Source organism: Muntiacus reevesi, chromosome 2 (assembly GCF_963930625.1).
Source record: "Muntiacus reevesi chromosome 2, mMunRee1.1, whole genome shotgun sequence".
NCBI lineage: Eukaryota > Metazoa > Chordata > Mammalia > Artiodactyla > Cervidae > Muntiacus > Muntiacus reevesi.
The window spans coordinates 258,814,059-258,836,153 of NC_089250.1; the positions used below are offsets into that span (position 1 = coordinate 258,814,059).

At 36.7% G+C, this 22,095-nt stretch overlaps 1 protein-coding gene across 3 annotated transcripts in view; it reads left to right on the forward strand.

Moving 5' to 3' along the window:
* ZNF146 (zinc finger protein 146) overlaps positions 1-20,430 on the forward strand; it is a 43,880-nt gene extending 23,450 nt beyond the window's left edge. Inside the window, exons 1-3 of one of the 3 annotated variants that reach the window (XM_065925951.1) lie at positions 40-159; positions 7,722-7,955; positions 17,415-20,430. In XM_065925951.1, the coding sequence (XP_065782023.1) occupies positions 18,192-19,070 (879 nt within the window). In that variant the 5' untranslated portion in view covers positions 40-159; positions 7,722-7,955; positions 17,415-18,191 and the 3' untranslated portion in view covers positions 19,071-20,430. Of the gene's footprint in view, positions 1-39; positions 160-7,721; positions 7,956-17,414 lie in introns of those variants that run through there. The other 2 variants (XM_065925953.1, XM_065925952.1) reach the window with 2 other exon arrangements.
* The last annotated feature ends 1,665 nt before the right edge of the window (positions 20,431-22,095 follow it).

Below are 22,095 nucleotides of genomic sequence, written 5' to 3' on the forward strand. Positions count from 1 at the left end.
CTGGGCTCGGCCACCGTGACCGTGCGGGCGGCGTCGCGAAGACTTCTGGGAGTGCTCGCTCGCCCTCGGAGTGCGCAGGCGCAGCGCACCGAGTGGACATTTTGGTCTTTGTCCGCGGGTCAGTCCGGCCCCTGGGTCCACGTGGCGCGAAAATAGGAGGTGGGATGTGGGCGTCTTGGGCCGATGGGGTCGGGGAGGTTGAAGGGAAGGATTCCGGATCTATTGGGGTGCGGTGCGAGAGTGTGGAGTGGGTTTAAGAGCTTCTGGCCTACATGTAGGGTGGGGGTGGGGGCCTCTGGGGAGGGTTCGAGCGATGTGTGACCCTGAGTTTGACCGCAGATTTGACCGGATGTTGGAATTAGTTGAGGGAGAAACTGTGGGTACGGGATTGTATGGCTGCTTCTACGAGAGAGATGTAGGAGACCAGCGCTGAGAGAATAACATCCGAGCGGCACTTCCCCTGTCGAAAGTGCTGATGATTAACGGTGCCATCTGTCTGGAACATCTTAGTTACTTGAAGACTGAAGGGCTATAAAAGCTAAGTGGTGAATAATTTTAAAATGGGCTTTGGTATAAAAGTGCGTTTCCTTTTAATTGGGTAGAAGGCAAATCACTGCGGTTTTTTTTTTTTTTTTTAACAAACAAGAATATTTCAAAGGATATTTTTGTTAGGGGGAGCCTGCTTCAAATGGTCTCCTGATCTTTGGGGTACTTTAATAGGACTGCTGTTAAGTCTTAAGAGTAAATATCAGCGTTACGTTTTTAGAAGCAGTGTCCTATTGCGCAGAAGCCGAGAACTGGGGAGTCAAGGGTTTGAGGTTCTAGATTCGGCACTGTTATCCTCGTTTTTTGAAAAAACTAATTCCTGGAATGTTTATCCATGAATCTGGACTAGCTAGGTATCCTGACTGCTAAATGCGTTTTCCCGGGTTATGGATTTTGTGAAGTAACAAAGGTACTTTTTCTAAGGATCTGCTCCAGTTATCCTTCTCGTATTTTAAATAATTGGGTACCAAATCAATAACTACTAATCAGTAGCCTTCAAATAGACAAACGACTGCCAGTTAGAAGGTGTGATAGAGAAAAACCATTATTTACAACAACGGTTTTTTAAAAATTGAGGAATAAGCTTAAGAAATACGCAAAACTACCGGAAAAGAACTTTGAATTACTGCTGAAGGGCGTAATGTAAGATAGGAACAAAAATAAAGTGTTTTTCATGTTATCCCAATAAAAGTATCCACAAATTTTTTTGGCGGGGGCGACCTAAATTAAGCTGATTCTGGACTTCATATGGAAAAATAGACAAGCTAGAATAGCCAGTAAAACTCAAAAAGAAAAGCAGTTGGGGTGTGGGGAAGTGGGAACCCAACAGTAACATTTTACTTTTTTTTTTTTTGGCCACACTGCTCAGTTTGCAGGACGTTAGTTCCCCAACCAGGATGTGGATTGAACCCACACCCTGGGCAAGTGAATGCGCTGAGTCCTAACTTCTGAACCACCAGGGAATTCCCCTGATGGCATAACATTTTAAATCCTCAGTAATTAAAATCGTATTGGCATTAGCAGGAAGCAGGCCTATGCAGGGCAATTCAGCAGTATGTATAATAACTACTTTTCTTTTGACCTAGTTATTTTACAGATGGAAATTCATTCTACAGATGTACCTGAATTTACATGAACTGATGCAGGTACAGTGTTTCACATAGGAAAAGATTAGGAAAAAAAAAAAAGAATAGCTAGCTCTATGGGTATAACTGAATCTCTTTGCTGTTCACCTTTAACATGTCACTGATAATCCAGCTGTACTCCAATATAAAATAACAATTAAAAAATACAGAAAGGGAGAAAAAGTTTCTCAGAAATAGTACAGTTATTACTGTTTCTGGTAAAAATTTCTGAAAGATTCAGATATGCAGATGCTCTTTTTAAATTTCTCTGTTTAAGCTTTTTTTTTTTTTTTTTTTTTTTTGACATTTCTTTTTATAACTGGAATGAGGAAGTTAGAATTCTTTGTTCAGGTTACACTCATCTTTAGCAACTCATCATTGCCTCCTTTATGAGATTTTGTTCTTTGATTTCCATGATGGTTATTTTCTCATGGTTAATTCAGCGCTTCTGATGATATTTTTTACAGATCCTAATTGTGAGTTATTTTGGGTCAGACTAATCAGAGGTGGTCTTCAAATTGCATAGTAACATCAGGAGAGAAATATTGACCCACCACTAGTGATTGTATTTTCTCTTTTATGACCAAAATGTAATCTTCATGGTTTCATAATTTGCTCATTCATCAATCATTTAATGAATGGTTTTAACATCAATAAATAATCTTTTAGCTGAATCAGCAGTAATTGCTTCAGGCTTGCAAAGTGATGATTTTCTAGTTTTTTCATTACTTTTACATTTATTTGGTTGCTACCTCAAATTGTATCAAATTTATCCTGGCTTTTTCTTCTTTAATCATCATTTTAAAGTTATACTCATAACTGTAGCTAGTTTTCTTTTTCTGATAGTCATATTATCACAGTTTTATTCAGTGGAACTTCCTTCTTGCTAACTCCTGTCTCATTTTAACTTGCCACCATTTAACTTTGAAAGCTTTTCCACTCCAGACCCACCTTATACCTTCCCTCCTAGACTTGGAATTGGCCATTTCTCAAAGGAGCTTTGGTTCCTTCTACTGGAAAATGGTATTTGAAACCAAGATATGGGTGCTAGATGCTCTCTTTGCTGCAGAGGTAACATTGTTTCAAGACCATTTCATAGAATGAATGAATAAACCCATTTTAAAAAATCATGAAGTTCATATTAGTATTTCTAATTCAGTTTAAATGTTTCAGGATTTTTACCTCAGTACTTAGCTCCTAATTGTATTTTATGATAAAAAAAAAATTTGGAACAGGTTAATACAAGTGTGGGCTTATTTGCTTTATTCTGCAGTTTCAAAATAACAAAATAGTTTCAAAATAACAATGTTGGTAGTGTAGTAACCATAAACATACTGTATCCTGTGAAAATTTTCTTTGTAGCTCTTTTTGCCCTTCCACTGAGTACACTAAAGATGTCAAAGTTTGCTTTATTTTTTTATTTTTTTAATTTTTTTCTGTTTTAAAGTCACTTGAAATAAATCCTTGTTTTGAGGAATTACGTTAATTACCAAGTTAATGCACAGTTGAGTTCATGTGTTTCAGTTTGTTTCCAGTTTTGGGACTGCTTTTTAAGAAGTGAATTTGATTATGTAAGAAAGTCGGTAATGCATTTCAACAAAAACTATATCTCATAGAGAGATCTCATTCTGCTCTCCTCTCCATCTCATTCTTCTCTGTCCCAATTAAATGTAGTTTCTTTTTGTTGTTGTTTATCTTTGAAGTAGATTTTGTATTTGTTAGGCCATTCGTGTATATTTCTTCTCTCCTGTCCCACATCCTTATGTAAAAGATGCACTCTGTACATTCCTCTTTTTCGTCACTTCACAATATGTCCTGGAGATATCCTTTCTTAATCATATATATGATTTTTAACTGCCTTGTCTGTGTGTACTGTAGTTGATTCTGCTGTTGGATGTTTGGGTTGATCCTAATCTTTGGCTGTTACTAATTAATTGCAGTAATGTGTAATTTTTCATCTGTGTCATTTTGTACTTATGGAAGGTTCTCCTGCGTTGGCAGGAGTATTCTTGACCACTAGCACCACCTGGGAAGCCCCTTGATTATCTCTAAAGTAGATTGCTGCAAGTGGAATTGCATATAGGGCTAAGAACTTTAATTTCTTTTCAGCTATCTACAAGAACACTTCTCTTCCTAGAACCTTACCATCAGAGTGTAGTGTTGAATGTTTTATTTTTTTGCCAAAAGTGTGAGTGAAAATTGATATCTCAATGTAGGTTTAATTTACATCTCTATTATGGATGCGATTGAGTAGTTTTAAAGGCCACATGTACTTATCTGGGAACTGTCCTTATCCTTTTCCTCATTTTACTATAGAGTGCCTCTTTCTTCTAGGAACTGTTAAATTAAATTAGAAAGGTTAGCCCTATGTGAGATGCATCTGAGTTGCAGGATTTTTTCACGTTTTAAATTTGTGTTTTAATATTGTTCAGTGGTTGTTTCTTTTTAAAACTCATGTGTAATCAGGAAGTTTTTGTTTTTATGTTAGATTTATCAGTTAGTTAAAATGATAAGTTATGTTAGTTAATTGGTCTTTTCATTTATGGTCATAGAAAGCCTTTCTCACTCCAGGTTTCACCTTTACTTTCCAATCCTTACAAGGTTATAATTTTTATGGGTTTTCATATCCTAGCATATGATATTTAGGTATGAATCAGGTTTATATTTTTTTCCAGTAGGCTACCCAGTACTTCCAGCACCATTTATTAATATTAAAAGACCTTAACTCTCCTTTGTTAAGATTCTTTACTTTGATCATATACTAAATTCTCATGTATTTGGTCTGTTTCTGGACTTTATATTCTCATCCATCTTCCAGTGTGTATTCATGTACCCATATTTTTTTTTTAGTGTGTGAGCCTTATGATTTTGTTTTAATATCTAGTATAGTTGGTCTCTTATTGCTTATCTTTTTCAGTTTCTTAACTATTCTTGTTTATTTTTATATGTAAACTTTAGAACTTTACACAGGAAACTATGTAAACTAGAAAAAAGCTAATTGATACTGTATTAAATTTTGTAAAATAATTTTAGGGAAAGGGACTATAGTGTTGAATATTCCTGTCTGTGTACATGTTGTATGTTGTATATATGCTAGTTTCCTTTTGGGTCTTTTAGAGTGTTTTAAAATTTTCTTATAAGTTTTAGACACTTTTTACTAAGTTTATTTTTAGGTCCTTTATCTATTATATTGCTGTTTCGAATGGAGTCTTTGTTGTGGTATATGTAAAGCTTGTTGCTTTCTATAAGTTAATTTTATTCCCTGCTTAATTTATTATTGTTTATAATTACATTTAAAAATGAGACATTTGGCATCCTTATCTTTATTTAGAATTTAATAGAAATGCCTTCAATGTTTTTACATTAGATGAGATGTTGACTTTTGTGGTCAGATGTAGATTATGATGACCTATATGTGTAAATATTACCCTTCCTGCCTGGGTCTCTGGGGGTGTGAGTAGAAATAAAAAGTTTAAAACTGAGACCACTGCAATGCCTCATATATAACAACCAGGAAAGATCACATTAATCAAGGAAATAAAAATCTCTCTGAACTCTGATAACTGCAGTCTTTAAAACATCAAATGGAACAAAAATAAGATACCCATTCATATTCTGTTTTTTCATTTCCTCCTTTTGGGTGACCATTTTTTAACTCACTTTCTCCATTTATCTTTTCTGTTCTTTTCATAGCTTTTGTTTGCTTAAAGTTTTTGTCTTTGTCAAAAAAGAATTTTGTTACATTTTTGTAATTTTCAGATGAGTTTAATTGTTGGAAAATTTTGCTGTTCATTGCCACTGTTTTTCTTAAAGCATCCTTGTATAGACCACAAAGTATTTGCCATGTTTGCAGGAGGTAGATTTTCCCAGACAAGTACCAGGAAAAGGGAAACATAGTAGCATTCTGTGCTTCAAAGCGCTCCTGCCTCTTCTAGTGTTTAAAAACAGAAGGCTTCTGCGCCTTCTTTGGCTAGTTGACCCTAACTTGGTTGAGGCCGACCTCTATCTTTCTCTTTCTGTTTCCCATAAATCTTCATAGTAGTTGCCTTCCAGGATGATGCATTTACTTTCAGAGGTTTCTGAATCTGGGGTCACCCCACTCCCAAGTGCTTTTTAAGTCTGCTCTGCTATGCTACCCCTGCAGTCTCTTGGTTTAATATAGGTTTTACTCTCATTGATTCTGTCTTAGAGTAAGACTTATTCTGTAAGGAAATATTAGCTGTGGATTTCTGAACTCCCTAAGTCCTTAGAATCTCCCTTAGCATTCCCAGTTCTTCTAGGCTTTTTTGCAACTTCGTTAGGCCCCCTGTGTGGGTTTTCCTTTGGTAGAGATAACATGGAGTTTGGGCTGGGTTTTTTTTTTTTTTTTTTTTTTTGTCATGAGTCTTGTTGATTACCGCAGTTCTTACTCAGGGTGAATTCCTCATTCTGAGAATGAATCTTTCCTGGTTATTTCTGAGGTCTGCTATCTTAAGGAACTCTCACTGTTATCTTAGTCTTGCTTGCTACACTGTCACACACTATTGTGCTTCCTGTACCACATCTGCTATTTTAGGTTTTGGGACCACACTTACATATAATTTAGAGTTAAAATAAATTCTCACTACTACTTTCACTACAGATGTAATGTATGGATTAACTGCTTGTCCCTTACTCCCCTCTAACCATGAACCCATTTTTCTTGATATTTTGTATGGTTTTAAGGAAGAGTACTTAAAAGATTGAAACTAAGCTGTCACGTGACTCCTGTGAAATGTTTCCTTGTCTTCCTGACCATTGGTGTTCCTAGGAGTCAGTGCTCCTTGACCATTCACATACTGTGTATGTTCTCTATGAGCAATCACATAACATTCCACCTGTCTTCAGCAGCAGTTAAAGTCTGACAGCTGACAGATTCCCATTTCCATTCTAGGCTGTTCTGAGCTCCTCATTTATGTATGCAGTTGCCTAATGGATGTATTTGCCTGCATGTTCCTTAGAAACCTGATACTCTGAATGTCCAGGAGATCAAACTTGATCTTCTTCCTGCAGGTTGTTCCTAGGCAACCCACACTCTCATGTTTTATCTCTGTGTACATTACTATTTAAGTCAGTCTCTGAGCCTTCCATCTGCCATACCCCAGTACAGGTTGGTGACTGCTTTTTCATCATGCATAGTAGATACAGTGTATAAGTAGTAACTTGTATTTTTTAGGAGTTTGCTTTTTTTTTTTTTAATAATTTCAACTTTATAGAAAAGTTGCATGTACCCTTTCTAGAGAAGAGTGCAATGTACAGAGAAGTCCCATGTACACTTTACCCAAATTCACCATTTACTTTTTCAATTGACTTATTTTTCCTTCTCTAATTCTCCAGAAATGTGTAGTTTTTTTTGCACTATTTGAGACTAAGTTGTATACTGCTCCCTTTATCTGTAAATACTTCAGCATAAATTTTCTAAGAACAAGGATATTCTTATACATCATCATAGTACAGTAATCAAAATCAGAAAATATACTATCAATACTATTAATTCAAAGTCTATATTCAAATTTTGTCTATTGTCCCAATAATGTTCGTAACTTTGTTTTGAATGTGTGGGTGAACATATTTACAGGACATTTTTATATATAGTTTCATTTATAGTATATTGCAATCATATATTAGGAATCCAGGAACACTTTTTCAGTTTTTTGTTCCTAAATACTGTCAAGAACAACTTTATCCACATGACTTAGTGTGATAGGCATATGTTGTTCTAGATAATGAATATTAAATTTCATCCAAGAGTAAGGGTCACAGTTAAAATCATACGTAGGAACCTACATAGGAGTGTGGTGCTAGAGAACAGTAGCAGCCAGTCATGTAAGATGTGAACAACTTTTCCTATGTAAGTCAAATTCTCAAAATAAATGCCCCCTCTCTTCCTCCATTTTTGGGTGTGTGGAGCCTTAAATGGTTTAATGAGTATATGGCTTTGAAATTCTGGATCCAGATAGTACCTGTGCTGATATAGTTGTATGTGCTTTAGTCTCTTAAGGCAAAAAGTTATTACTTTATTCTTTTTCACAGGGTCACTTGTGCATTCCTGGAGATTGCACCGTCCTCATCCTTCAGAAGGTTCAGGAGGCCCCAGGGCTCAGCCGAGTTCTAGGAGAGAACTTTGGCTCCAGCATTAACATTCTAGTGCTGTGTCATTTCCCCAGTAGCAGGTTGTGGACTGATCAGGCTGGATGTGATCCTCTGTTGAAGCACGAAGACGAATTCTGGATGGTGGAGAAAGAAGTGGAAAGGAAGTTTGTTCAGGTGAGTGCATCACAACCGGGCACATCACAGTTGTTCAGTCAGCACTGCCACCTCTGAAAAGCTTTCTTACCAGCCCTAATTTTAGAGTAAGTCTTTAGAAACCTGAAGGACATTTCCAGTCATCATTTTTTCTTTCAGTAGTCTGTGCCTTTAATCAGGTTCTAGAAGGGCAGGTGTCCTTATTTTTATTCTGCATGTCAGCACTTCACACTTCATTCCCTCTGCCTCTCTGATTGTTCTGTCTTCCATGATACCCTCAGTCTCATATCTCCTGGTGTGTGTAGGCTCCTTTCCCTGTGTGTTGTCTTTTAATATCTTAGGTTTACATATTATCTGATATTTAGGTTCCTTTTTATTACTTACCAATTTCTCTCATTTTTTCAGTCGTTAAATGCTTCAGCATCATATTTTACATCTGTAATCACACTTCCTGTTGTCTTATCCAGTTCCCCCATTATGCATCAATAAACTCCTGCCTCCTTCCCGTCTGCCCCCATGTACCTGTTTTCAGAAGTTTTTGCTGTAGCAATCAGTTCTGCTTTTTTGCTATGTCTGTGTGTATAGATGAATGGATGGCTGAGTCTGTATTTATTTTTTTATATAAAACATGAATTTGTGAAAAAATTTTGAACATCAGTGAAAACATCTGACTCTCGGTCCTGTAGTTCTTTTTCAAAGCTGCAGTCACTTAAGAGTTTCACATGGATTCTTCTTGAGGCAGTCTGTGAATAAACAAGCATATATTAATGTATCTGTGGTACAAATACAAATATATATAAGCACTCAGCCTTTTCATTTAAATGGTGGTATGTATTCTATTGTGTACATAGTTTTCTTCTTTTCTCCATCAACACTTAATTCGTTTAACCTGTCTCTGACGGACATTTAGGTTGTTTCCAGACTTGTGTGAGTGAAGATGCAAGTGAATATACTTGTTTATATTGCTTTGCAGAGATGTGCAGATACAGTTACATCCTAATTTACTCTTAAGTAGAAATGCTGGGTCAAAGTTAAGTTTATTTATAGATTTGATAGAAATAGGCACATTGTTCTCAAAAGAAGTAAACCAATTTACATGTCTACCAACATGGTATATTGATATATTCAATAAGTATTTCCTGCATGATTTGTATTTAGCACCATTTCAGGTACTAGGGAAATGTTATGAGCCAAGCAGTCAAAAATTCCTCCTCCTTGAGGCCTACATTCTAATTGGGGAAGACAGACTATGAGTAAATAGGTAAACAATGTATTCTATCAGATGGTGGTGAGTGCTATGAAGAAGAATAAAGCAAGGAAAACTGGCATAGTGAGGGCCAGTTGAGGGTTATAATTTTAAATAAGTTGGTCAGGGAAAGGTCTCATTAAGGGAGTAACATTTAAGAGTATAAGAGTGCAGTATGCAGTATTTGGTGGAAGAGCATTCAGCCAAAAGGAACAAAAAGTCTTAAAAACCCTGAGGCTTGTGCTTCCTCTTAAAGAAATAGTGATGAGGGCAGTGGACTTGAGCAGAGTGACAAAGGGTTTGGTTAAGTAACAGGCCAAATCATAAACTTTGACCTTTATTCTGAGTGATTTGAAAGGCCATCAAAGGTTTTTGAGGTGAGGAGTGAAAAGATCAGAATTAAATTTGAGCTGCTATAAAGAAAATACGGTATAGGGGGCCAAGGCTAGGAGATTAATGGGAGTAATCACTACTGCAGTGATCTAGGTAATAGTTGTACTTAGTGACAAGTGGTCAGATTTTTAAGATGCTTTAAAGGAATAGTTGAAGGATTGACTGATTTTATGTTGGATATGAGAGAAAGAAGTCACTGATGACTTAACTAGATAAGGATGAGACAAGAAGACTTTAGGAATTTTGAGAGACTGATCAAGGATTTTCTTATGGACTTGTTAATTGTGTCCTGTCTACTGATCCATTATCTAAGTGCATATTCAGGTAGGCAGTCAGGAATCTAGGGAGCTGGAAAGTCAGGAATTTAGGGAACCTAGAAAGTTGAGAAGACTTATGTTCTGCTGTACTAACAAGCTGCTTTAATCAGTGGTGGTGTCTGCATTTCCTTGCTCAGTTCTACTTCTCTTATCACTCAGAGATGCCATTGTGTCCAAGTCTCCTGCATCCAGCCTGCATTCCTAGATTCTGTTGTTAGAAACTAGGAGGTGGTGATGTGACCCCCTGAGACTGTGCCTTTTGTTTTTGGAGAGTGTTGTGCATAAGAGCTCTTCCTAAAAACAGCAGTGACAGCTGCCTACACATATTCTTCCTAGTAGGACATTGGAATTATAGCTGTTTCCTACTTTTACCAACAATGCAGTTTTCCCTTTTTCTCTTTTTCTTTCTCCTTCTCAGACAGAAAGTGAGCAGAGATGTCTTTTTGGTTTTTTTGGCTGTACTGTGAGGCTTGTGGGATCTTAGTTCCCCAGCCAGGGATTGAACCTGGGGCCTTGGCAGCGACAGGGAGGAGTCCTAACCACTGGATCATCAGGGAAATGCAAACATGACTTTATTTTCCATTTCAGAGGAAAGGATCTGCTTATGTTATGTTTGAGTCATCCTTCTAGGAGTACTTTCCAGTTTCAGCTTTATTGGTGCTTTTTTTTTTTTTTTTTTTTTTAATTTTATTATTTTTTTTTTTATTGGTGCTTTTGTTGCTTTATCTGTGAAAGTATTTCCCCATCTTTTGCTTTTTTCTCCACCTTCTACCTTCTTATTGGACATGTCTTCTGGAACTCTGCATTCTGCCTTTCCTCTTTCTGTTTATAAATTAGTTCTCAGAAATGACTCATTCATTCTGAAGTTAGAAGTAAAAGTAAAGTGAAGTCAGTCAGTTGTGTCAACTCTTTGCGACCCCATGGACTGTAGCCTACCAGGCTTCTCCATCCATGGGATTTTCCGTGCAAGAGTACTGGAGTGGGTTGCCATTTCCTTCTCCAGGGGATCTTCCCAACCTGGGGATTGAACCCGGGTCTTCCACATTGTAGGGCAGACACTTTACCATCTGAGCCACCAGGGAAGTCCCAAGCTTTCTATAAATATCAATCTTTATTTTTGCACCTCTAGCCTTTCTGTCTTGCCCACCATAATTTTACCTATTTACGGGGTAAACAACTATCCAATTGACTTCATTTTCATTGTGTTAGACAGAGATTTCAGCTCATTATTTCAGGTCCAGATGTCACATTAAATTAGGTCTGGATTATTTCCTTTCTCATGGTCCTTGTGACATAGTCAGACCTTTTATAGTCAAACCTTTTAAAAGATACAGTTTAATTAGGAGAGGACATATTAACCCTGTGAGTATAATGTGAACATATTTTCTTTCTATAAAATTATTTGAACCTTGGCCTTTGAGCTTATTTAAACTCGTTACTTAATTCCTCTTTTATTGATCTCCCATCTTATTGTCCATCCTACTTCACATTTTGCACAGAAATTCAAAAGTCCTCAGTAAACTTCTTACATGTTTTTTACTTTTATGTGTGGAATCTATCATGTGGAATCTACCTGTTGAAAGGAAGGCCAATATTTTATTTTTTTTTTCTGAAATTTTGAGTACACATGCAGTAACTTGTTAAATAATCTGAATTATTGTATAAGGATTTTTTTAGACCTGTTCGTAACATCTTCAAACAGTAAAAACATTGAAAGAACAGTACATTGATCTACTGTATACCCACCACATAAACTCAGTAATATGTATTTTGCCATGTTTGATGCATCTGTTTCCTAGTACATGAATATTGTGTGCATTGAAACAGCTTGACATTTAACTACTAAATAATGAAGTATGCATTTTCTAAAAACAATGTTATGTGGGGGGGCCCACATAACAAAAATACTATTATCATACCTTCATCAGTTCAGCTCAGTCGTTCAGTCGTGTCCGTCTCTTTATGACCCTGTGAACTGTAGCACACCAGGCCTCCCTGCCCATCACTGACTCCCAGAGTTTACCCAAACCCATGTCCATTGTGATACCATCCAACCATCTCATCCTCAGTCATCCCCTTCTCCTCCCACCTTCAATCTTTCCCAGCATTAGGGTCTTTTCAAATGAGTGAGTTCTTCACATCAGGTGGCCAAAGTATTGGAGTTTCAGCTTCAACATCAGTCCTACCAATGAACACCCATGGCTGATCTCCTTTAGGATGGACTGGTTGGATCTCCTTGCACTGCAAGGGACTCTCAAGAATCTTCTCCAACACCACAGTTCAAAAGCATCAGTTCTTCACCACTCAGTCTTCTTTATAGTCCAACTCTCACATCAATACATGACCACTGGAAAAACTGTACCCTTGACTAGACAGACCTTTGTTGAAAAAGTAATGTCTCTGCTTTTTAATATGCTGTCTAGGTTGGTCATAACTTTCCTTCCAAGGAGTAAGCATCTTTTAATTTCATGGCTCCAGTCACCCTCTGCGGTGATTTTGGAGCCCCAAAAAATAAAGTCTTCCACTGTTTCCACATATCTTAGATGATTAATATTATATAATAATATTTAGATTTCCCCTGTTGCCTTCAAAATACCTTGTATAGCATTTTTTGTCTTTAATGCCAGAATCCAGTCAAGGTTTAAATGTTGGATCTGGTTATTGTCTTTTTAATCTTTAAATGGTAAACTGTCCTCTCCTTTATTTCCCCCTTGATTTTGCCCCCTGTATTTAAAAAAATACTTAACTGTCAGCCATCCAAAGAAAAAAAGAGTACAGACAACCATTACTGCAATCCAGCATCTCAGATTATAGTTAGTATATTGACTTAGCTATGCAGAAATTTGGGTTTAAAAATATTTCATATGAAACACTTATTTTAAGAAAAGTGAAGCGTGATTGTGATCGAGGTTAAGGGAAAGATGTTTAGAAGTACAAGACAAGATTGGAGAAGTCTTTAGGAGCCTGTTACTGGAGCTGCTTCCAGGAGGTTCCATAGATTATAAAAAGCCTAAAATATAGGATGGGGTTGGGTTAAACCAAGGAACTTAAGGAACATAATATGCCTAATTGTGACTCATTGATTGCATACGTAACACGCTTGCTAGGTTTTTTCTCAGGGCCTCTGAACTTAACCATTACTTAGAATGCTCTTCCTCCATGTATTTATAAGGATCACTCTCTTCCTTCCTTCTTGTCTTGAACTTAACCTTCTCAGAAGCTGTTCTATCTGAAACTGAAACTCTTTATCCATTCCCTAGTTTTTTCCCATAGCAGTTAAAACTTGTTAACAAACCTTCTCTTTTATTTTTTTTCTGTCCACTAGAATGTAAACTTGATGGGTGCAGAAAGTTTTGTCAGTTTTGTTCAATGCTTTTTATCCTTGGAGCTTAAAACTATTCCAGACTCACAGTAAGAAGGTAGAAGAAGGTATTTGTTGAATGAATAATGAGATGTGTTTTGAGCATCAGTTCTCAAACTTTTTGGTCTTAGGAACTCTTCACATTTTTTTTTTTTTTTTTGTAATTAAAAAGACAGCTTTATTGAAACGTAATTCAGATAACATAAAATCTACCCTTTTGGGGATATACAATTCAGTGTTTTGTAGTATATTCACAAAGTTGTGTAATCATCACCATTACCACATTTTCTTCATCACAGAATGTAACCCATTACCCATGAGCAGTAACATTTATAGTCAGTCTTAAAACTTGAGGGCCTCCAAAGGAGGTTTATTATGTGGACTTTTATGATGTTTGTTTAATGTAAAATTGAGAAACTTTTGAAAACATTTATTAATTTTTTAAAAAATTCAAATAATAATCTCATTACATATAAACTTAAATTACAATTCTTAAGTAACTGTTTTCCAAAATAAAAGTTTAGTGAGAAGAGTGGCATTGTTTTGCATGTTTGTAGAGCAGTGTTTTAATAGCCTTTTCAGATAATTGTGAATATTCGTTGGTACTATACTAACACTTTATAAGTGGTAATTTTTCAAGATTAGCCACAATGTGAAATTTGAAATTATATCAGATTTTTCTGTTCTCTTACACAATATCCATTTATCTTAAACTTTGAATGGATTTCTGACCCATGCATGATCTTGTAACATCATGCATTGTGTGCTTAGTTGCTCAGTTGTGTTTGACTCTTTGTGATCCCATGGACTGTAGCCCACCTGGCTCCCCTGTCCATGGGGATTCTCCAGGCAAGAATACTGGAATGGGCTGCCATGCCTTCCTCCAGGGGATCATCCCAACCTGGGGATTGAACTCAGGTCTCCCACATTGCAGGAAGATTCTTTACTCTCTGAGCTACCAGGGAAACCAATCATGCACTGGCCAGTTGAGCTGCAGCTCTTTCAGGTGTTGACATGGGGGCCTTCCTGAGTGGCTCAGTTGGTAAGGAACCCATTTACCAATGCAGGAGACAGAAGAGAACACCAGTTCAATCCCTGGTTTGGGAAGATCCTCTGGAGAAGGAAATGGCAACTTGCTCCCGTATGCTTGCCTGGAAGATTCCATGGACAGAGGAGTCTGGTGGGCTACAGTCCATGGGGTTGCAAAGAGTCAGACACGACTGAACACACAAATGTTGACATAACTCATACAATATCAAAATGTCATATTTTGTTAGCATTACCAGTCTCATTAGAAAAGTCTTTGGAAGTTTCAATCACATGGTGGAGGAAACAGGTTTTCCAGAATCCTAATTTTTACTTTTGTTCGAAAACTTGAATTCTGTCACTGGCAGCATATGCAATCAGTTATTTTCCTTGAGGTGATTCTCTTACCTTTTTGTCTGAACAAAGTTCCTGCCAAACAATGCCCAAGTCTTAATAACCATAGTTTGTAAGGCATTTATTAGTTTAAAGCAAATTAATGGTGCAGCATGAAGTAAAGTAAAAATTGGTGCTTCATGAGTAAAGTAGCTAATTAGCTCACAACCTAATTTGTTTGCCCAAGTGCTTTCCCTTGAGACAACTGTCATCCTCTTGTGTACAACAGAACTATACATGTATATGTATAAAATTAGTATTTCTTTAAATGTATAGTTTTTGCTTTTCATGGATTTGATACTCACTATACTTTTTGTTTGCTTGATTTTCCTATACTTAAGCACAGATTTCCTTGGACTTTCTCCAGAACAGTTCAAAGCTTGCTCTCAGTACTAGTTTCCACATTGTTACATGCATTGGGAAATCTCCATTTTTCCCTTTGGAGACAATAAGTCTAGAGTTCTTGTCCCCTTACTTCAGTGTAGACCAGGCTGTACTCTGACCTGATAGTCATCTCTTACCTTGTAGCTTTTCATCACCATTAACATAGAAATTATTTCATTTTTCCCCCTCTGTACATCCCCTCATTTTTGGATTCTATATCTGTTACCATCTCTGTCTACTAATTTTGGTGGAACGCATCTTTTAATAGCCTCCTGGGAGAAAAGGTGTCTTTTGGGCATTTGCATATCTGAAAAATGCTTGTACTTGACTGTCTCATTAGATTGATAGTCTAAGCTTAAATTTTTTTTTTTTTTTAAGCTTAAACTTTTTTCAGTCAGAATTCTGTCTTCTAGCTTCCTGTCTTTCTATTGGGAAATTTTATTCTCTTTTCTTTGAATGATGCATGTTCTTTCTTTTGAAAGCATTTTTCGCCTCCTTGCTGTTTTGAAATGTCCCAGTAATGTGTCTAGGTATTCATCTTTCATTCTTCATTGTGCAGGGTACCAAGTGCACCTTTTAAGACGTCTGGAGAGTCATGACTTAGAGGAGAGAGCATTTTTTTGTTCTTTGACTATTTCCTCTAAACAAGTCTCCCCCTTTCATTTTCTGGAACTTCTTTTACTCAGCTATTTTATTACTTTGGTTTATCCTCCAATGTGTCTTCTTACAACTTCTATCAGGAAATGACAGTTGTCACCTATGCTTATATGTCATTGATCAAACAAGGGACCTGGCCACACCTGAGTTTGCTAGAGTGAAGTAGTGCAATCCTTCTGCACTGTGGAAACCCTGTTATTGGGGAATGGTAATACAATTTCCATTACCTTACCTCTCACCCCACCCCATTGTCCCCAGTCTTACTTTCTAAGGGACCTTTTTCTGTTTCTTGCTTCCAGAATCCTGTTATTGTTTCACTGATAAAATTTCTTCTCATAACTGTCTGTGATTGGTTTCAGGGTTTTGTTGTTTGCTGTGCCTTACCTTTATTTCCTTAGAGTTTCTTTCTTTCAGTGTTGATCTTTCATGTTAGTGGGGTTGCTCTACTGTGTGTGGAGTATTGGCTACAGAGTCATGTTTAAGAGTGATTCACTAAAAGCTAAGCTCTTTTGTGCCTGGGTGCTTCTAGTCAACTGGTAGGCTTCAGTGGATAAAGAGGAGAGCATAGAATGCCTCATGGACTTGGGGGTCTCCTTCTGAGTTATACAGTCATACTCTAATGGTCAAATGTGGCCAGGTCCTTTGTTTCACCAGAAAAAAATGACCACAAATAAGTATCGTCTTAGATGGGAGGCATCCTATTTAAGTTTTTCACTGGCCTTTTAGTTTGTCCAGAAAAGGGTCTTTTCATATCCTGCTCAAAGTTTCCAACACTTTTGGCATCGACTACAGAATGGAGCTGGGGTCTCACCATATTACATATACATCCCATTGCTTTCAATATAGCACCTGTCATTTCATTTGTTGAGTGTCCCTGAGACTGGGGCTTCTGTGATTAAATTCCTGCAAAGAATAACTTTGATTTTGTGAAAGGAGTGGTCCTTTGTCCTCATGACTGACAGTAAGGGGCCAGCTGCAACTTAAACAATTTTTATTTTTTCAGCAAATATCATTCCTTCTTTTGAGGCACTTAAAATTTCTCTTCATTTCCTGAGTCTTTATGATACTTTGTGCCACAGGTTTGCTTGCTTGACATCAGTGTCCTCTTCTGCAGTGCCTTTACATTATTTGAACTTCTTCAGCTCTTCTGTCTGTTGAAAATCTTCCATGTACTTTATGTTATTAAAAAAAAATGTTAATACCTGTGTGTATTGATGTTGCTTGTCCTTGATGTTCTTTCTTGTCCTTTGAATGGAATTTTAGAAGGAAGCAGTTGGCTTTTCTGTTCCCTTTTTCAGAATCCCTGGTAGACTTTCTCAATTTTATGTGGCTATCTTTGTATCCTATTTGTTAATCCCTCATTTTTTGGTATATTCAATTTGCTGGATTATGAAATTAGGTTATTTTTCAAGAGTTTTCTGAGCTGTTTATACATATGTGAATATTTAATTTTCAACCAGAAGTCCTATTCAAGGGTTTCCATCTCAGAATTTAGTTGAAGACACTGATCATGAGGATTCTTTCATACTTTGAGCTAGTTCATCCCTCAAAGCACAATCTGAAATTTCATTACTAATGGAAAAATTCATAGTGATAATATAAAGCTAACATTTATGGGTGCTTACCATGTGCCAGCCACAGTTCTAAGTGCATTATACATTGACTCCTTTAAATGATGATTCTTTGTACTCCATTTTATTTAGAAGAAGCTTGAGAAGAAGATGAACAGATAGATTGGCAACAAGACTTGGGAGACAAGTTGCATCCAGCTTCAATAAAGTACAGACTGAGAAAAAAAAGCAGTGACTAAGAAAATTGGAAAAGTGCTTCCTCTGATATCAGACTATCTTTTAAGACAACAACTTTTTCAACCTAGAGTTTGAAACACAGTTTAGACTTAGTTGTGTAGGAAAGAATTGTCAATTTAAATAGTGTGGAAATCTGCCACAGCTTACTCCTTATAGTAATAATAACCCTTTTTGTAAAAGGGTATAAAATCAGTGTGGAAATGCCTTCACTAAAAGTTTGAACCCCACATGATATCAGAGCATTCATTCTGGAGAGAAAACCTATGAATTTACTGAATTTTGGAAAACTTTCATTTGTATGTTGCACCTCATTCAGTGTTGAAGTCAGGCTGGAGAGAAATCCTGTGCTTCTAAAGAATATTGAAAAGCCTTTAGCTAGATAACATCTCATTGAGCAGAAGAAAATTCATACTGGAGAGAAGTCAGTGAAGGTTATAAATCTTCACTGAACATTTTAGAAAATTTAGAGTTGGAGAGAAAGCTCTAAATATACTGATTATGATAAAGTTTTCTCTTGAACCTTATCTCTTACTCTACATTTGAAAGGTCATAACAGAGAAGTCCAGCACATGTAAGAAATGTGGAAATACCTTCAGCTAAAAGTAAATTTTCATTTGTCAGAAAATTCATACAGGAAAGAAACCTTGTGAATGTGGGAAAGCTTCCATTCAGATGTCACACCCCAGTCAGCAGAAAATTTGTAGGGGGGGAAACCCCTTTGCCTGTAAGGTATGTGGGAAAATCTTCAGCCACAAATCAACTCTTACTGAGCATGAGCATTTTCATAATAGAGAGAAACCTTTTGAATGTAATGAATGTGGAAAAGCATTCAGCCAAAAGCAGTATGTCATTAAACATCAGAACACCCATACTGGAGAGAAGCTTTTTGAATGTAATGAATGTGGGAAATCCTTCAGCCAGAAGGAAAACCTTCTTACCCATCAGAAAATTCACACTGGAGAAAAACCTTTTGAGTGTAAGGACTGTGGGAAAGCTTTCATTCAGAAGTCAAACCTCATCAGACACCAGAGAACTCACACAGGAGAGAAGCCCTTTATATGTAAGGAGTGTGGGAAAACCTTCAGTGGCAAATCAAACCTTACTGAGCATGAGAAAATTCACATCGGAGAGAAACCCTTCAAGTGTAATGAATGTGGAACAGCTTTTGGTCAGAAGAAGTACCTCATAAAACATCAAAATATTCACACTGGAGAGAAACCTTATGAATGTAATGAATGTGGAAAAGCCTTCTCTCAGCGAACATCACTTATTGTACATGTGAGAATTCATTCAGGTGATAAGCCTTACGAATGCAATGTATGTGGAAAAGCCTTCTCTCAAAGTTCATCTCTTACTGTACATGTGAGAAGCCATACAGGTGAGAAACCCTATGGTTGTAATGAGTGTGGGAAAGCTTTCTCTCAGTTCTCAACCCTTGCTCTACATTTGAGAATACACACAGGTAAGAAGCCTTATCAGTGTAGTGAATGTGGGAAAGCTTTCAGCCAGAAGTCACACCACATTAGACACCAGAAAATTCATACCCATTAAAACCCTGTGGATATCATGAAAGGTGTTCATCAGGAATTTACACCTTATAACACATCAGAAATAATCATTCTGAAGGAAGGCATCACAAATGAGGGAAGCAAAAGCTAAAAACTTAAAGGACACCAGAGAATTCATCTTGAAGAGAAAGACATTTGTATGATTAAAATCCTGTATCCAATAAAAAACATACTGCAAATGTAATGCTGAAAACTTCATGATTGCCATCTGCATGAATCTGGAGATCTTCACCAGTGTAATAATAAAAAAAAAAAACTATAAGTATTAGAAAGAAAGAGACTTTTATGGTATTGATTTAGCAGAACAGAAGAGATTCTGGAAAAGCCTATGCATTTATTAGAATTTTTAATATAGAAAAGGCATCAGGAGCTGAGAAGCTAATGGGACTATTTTAAAAAGTGCTTTGGAGGTAATTTGTTCTCCAAGGGGGGGGGGAATAGAATATGAACTATACACAAAGGTAAGGGGATTGGGCTAAAAGCAGAAGTATGAAAAAGCTATATAGTAAAATGGTTATGACCTTGGGAATGGGAAACATTCCTTATGGCAAATTGAAAAATATCTAGCAATTCTACTCTGAGTTTGTATGCTCAGGAAATTATGTACCAGACTATTTACTGTAGCATGATTTGTAGTACTCATTAATTGGAAACAACTTAAATGCCCATCAGGAACAAAATGGGAAATACTTACAATGGAATACTGTATATCTGTAAAGTGTATTAAATGAGATCTATATGTATTAGAAAGATCTCAAAAAGTCATGTTGAGGGGGACAGATAAAGTTGCAGAATGACAGATAATACGATGACATTTTTGTAAATTTGAATTAAAACTTCCTCACAGGATTTCAGTGCTATATATTGGTAATGGATACATATATGTATGTATGTTTTTTAAGTGTTTTGGAAATGGGTTGGAAGGATACAGACCAAACTCTTGATAGTGGTTGCCTGTGAAGAGTGGAGAAGGGAAGGGAATGCGTGTGGGGGAGGGGGTTGTTAGAGGGGGACTTCAGTTTTATATATAAACATCAATTTCTCTTAAAAAAGACTGCAGAAAATATATTGAAATACTGGTTAATTCTGGATTGTGGTATATGGATATCTTGTCTTATTTTTTGTACTTTCCTGTATTTTTAAATTTTCTCAAAATTAGTAAGGATGGGGGTGAGGATGGGAACACTGTACCTATAGAAATCATGTTCTAATGGATTCATTCCCAATCAACTACTAAACTTTTTATAGGAAATATTTCTAAAGTTTTATGAATGAATGGATGGACTTGCTCTCTATGTAGTAGGAAATTATCTATTTTATTAAAATTAAAACTGACAGTATAATCCAAATGTTTTAATTTATTTATATCTTCATGTTTCTGACACTATTTTGTGACATATCATTCGAGCTTAGGAAGTTTTAAGAACATTTAGTTAAATAAAGATAAACATAGACTTCATATAATTTGTCTTTTTCAGATAAACTGGCTTTGGAATGACCATTTTACTGTCTTGTACATTTCTGTGGGAACAGCATATGTGTTAACAGGAAAGTTTTTGATTATTTGATTTTTAAAAAGAGAAAACCACTCAGCATCCCAGAACATCCACAATTTGAGTTAAAAGTCAACACTTGGATCTCAGTCTTAATCTGCAGATTATTTCATTCTTCCCCTACTTTAACACACACACCTTTTTTTGTTTGTTTTTTCCAGCTTTTTTGAAGCATACAACATGATTTGGTAGACAATGTGAAGGGATTCTTCCCATTGAGTTACTGCTTTCTTTTACAAAGGTGGAGAGGATGGGATGGGTATGAAAAAAGTGGTTCACACTCTGGGCAGGAGTCTATTGTGCAAACCAATCCTTCCTGAAGGTACTTTTTATTCCCTCATCACAATGTAACGATATAAATAATGTTTTAAGATTTTCTTGAATGGTGAACATGAGCAATACAGCATTTGAGGTTGACTTAAAACTGCTTTTTAAAAGCTCTTCAGGATTTCCCTTGCAGTGCAGGGAATACTCCATGCTCCCAATGCAGGGGGCACAGGTTCTATCCCTGGTCTGGGATTCAATCCCTGGTCAGGGGAACTAAGATCCTGCATGCTGCATGGCCAGAAAGAAAAACCCACAGTGTTAGTGTGTTGTTACGTACTAAATTTACAAAGGAGTTAAATCAGTTGTTTGTACACCATTTAAAAACTGCCTCCTGGGGATTCACTAGTGGTCCAGTGATTGGACCAGTGGTCCAGTCCTAATCACTGAACTAGGACTCTGCACTTGGCACTGTCAAGAGTGTGGGTTCAATCCCTGGTTGGGGATTGGGTGCAGCCAAAAAGTCTCCACTTGTAAATCACAGTAGGAACAACGTTTCCCATAAAGATTTTAGTCATAAGGCATTTTCTTAATCTTTCATGCTTCTTAACTCCGCTCTGTTTTTGCAGCTTTGGTGTCAGTAAATAAAGCCTGAAACGCTAAGACAAAACTAAGAGAATTCATTAATGTATTTGTTGACTATGGCTTAGGATATCCCCCACTCCCACCCAGCTTGGCAGTGTTGACCCAAAGAGGGAAGTCGAATCTGAAAATCACAATTGTCGTTTTATTTAACATGTCAGAAGGTAGATGACCTGAACATCTATCTTACTCCGTCCTAATAAAGTAGTTTGTTGGGAACTGGAATCATTGTTAGTCAAGATGTATAAGATAAATTATGGTTAATCCCATTTTGCCCACATACATTTTAATAGTTCCCTTATACCCAAACCATGTGAGGCACCATAAAACATTCTTCCCAAAACCCAACAAAACATCTAAAGTATCCTAATTTTCAGTTATAACCTTTCATCTACTATTCCAGGTTTTCCTTAGTTATATCTGTTTAAGTGATATTATCTCTGCTTTCCTTGCTTAGATACTGCACATGTACTTCACGTTTAAGGTGTTCTGTTTTAAAATACTGGGCCAATACAAGCTATTTTATGAAAAATCCCACTTTGTAATTTT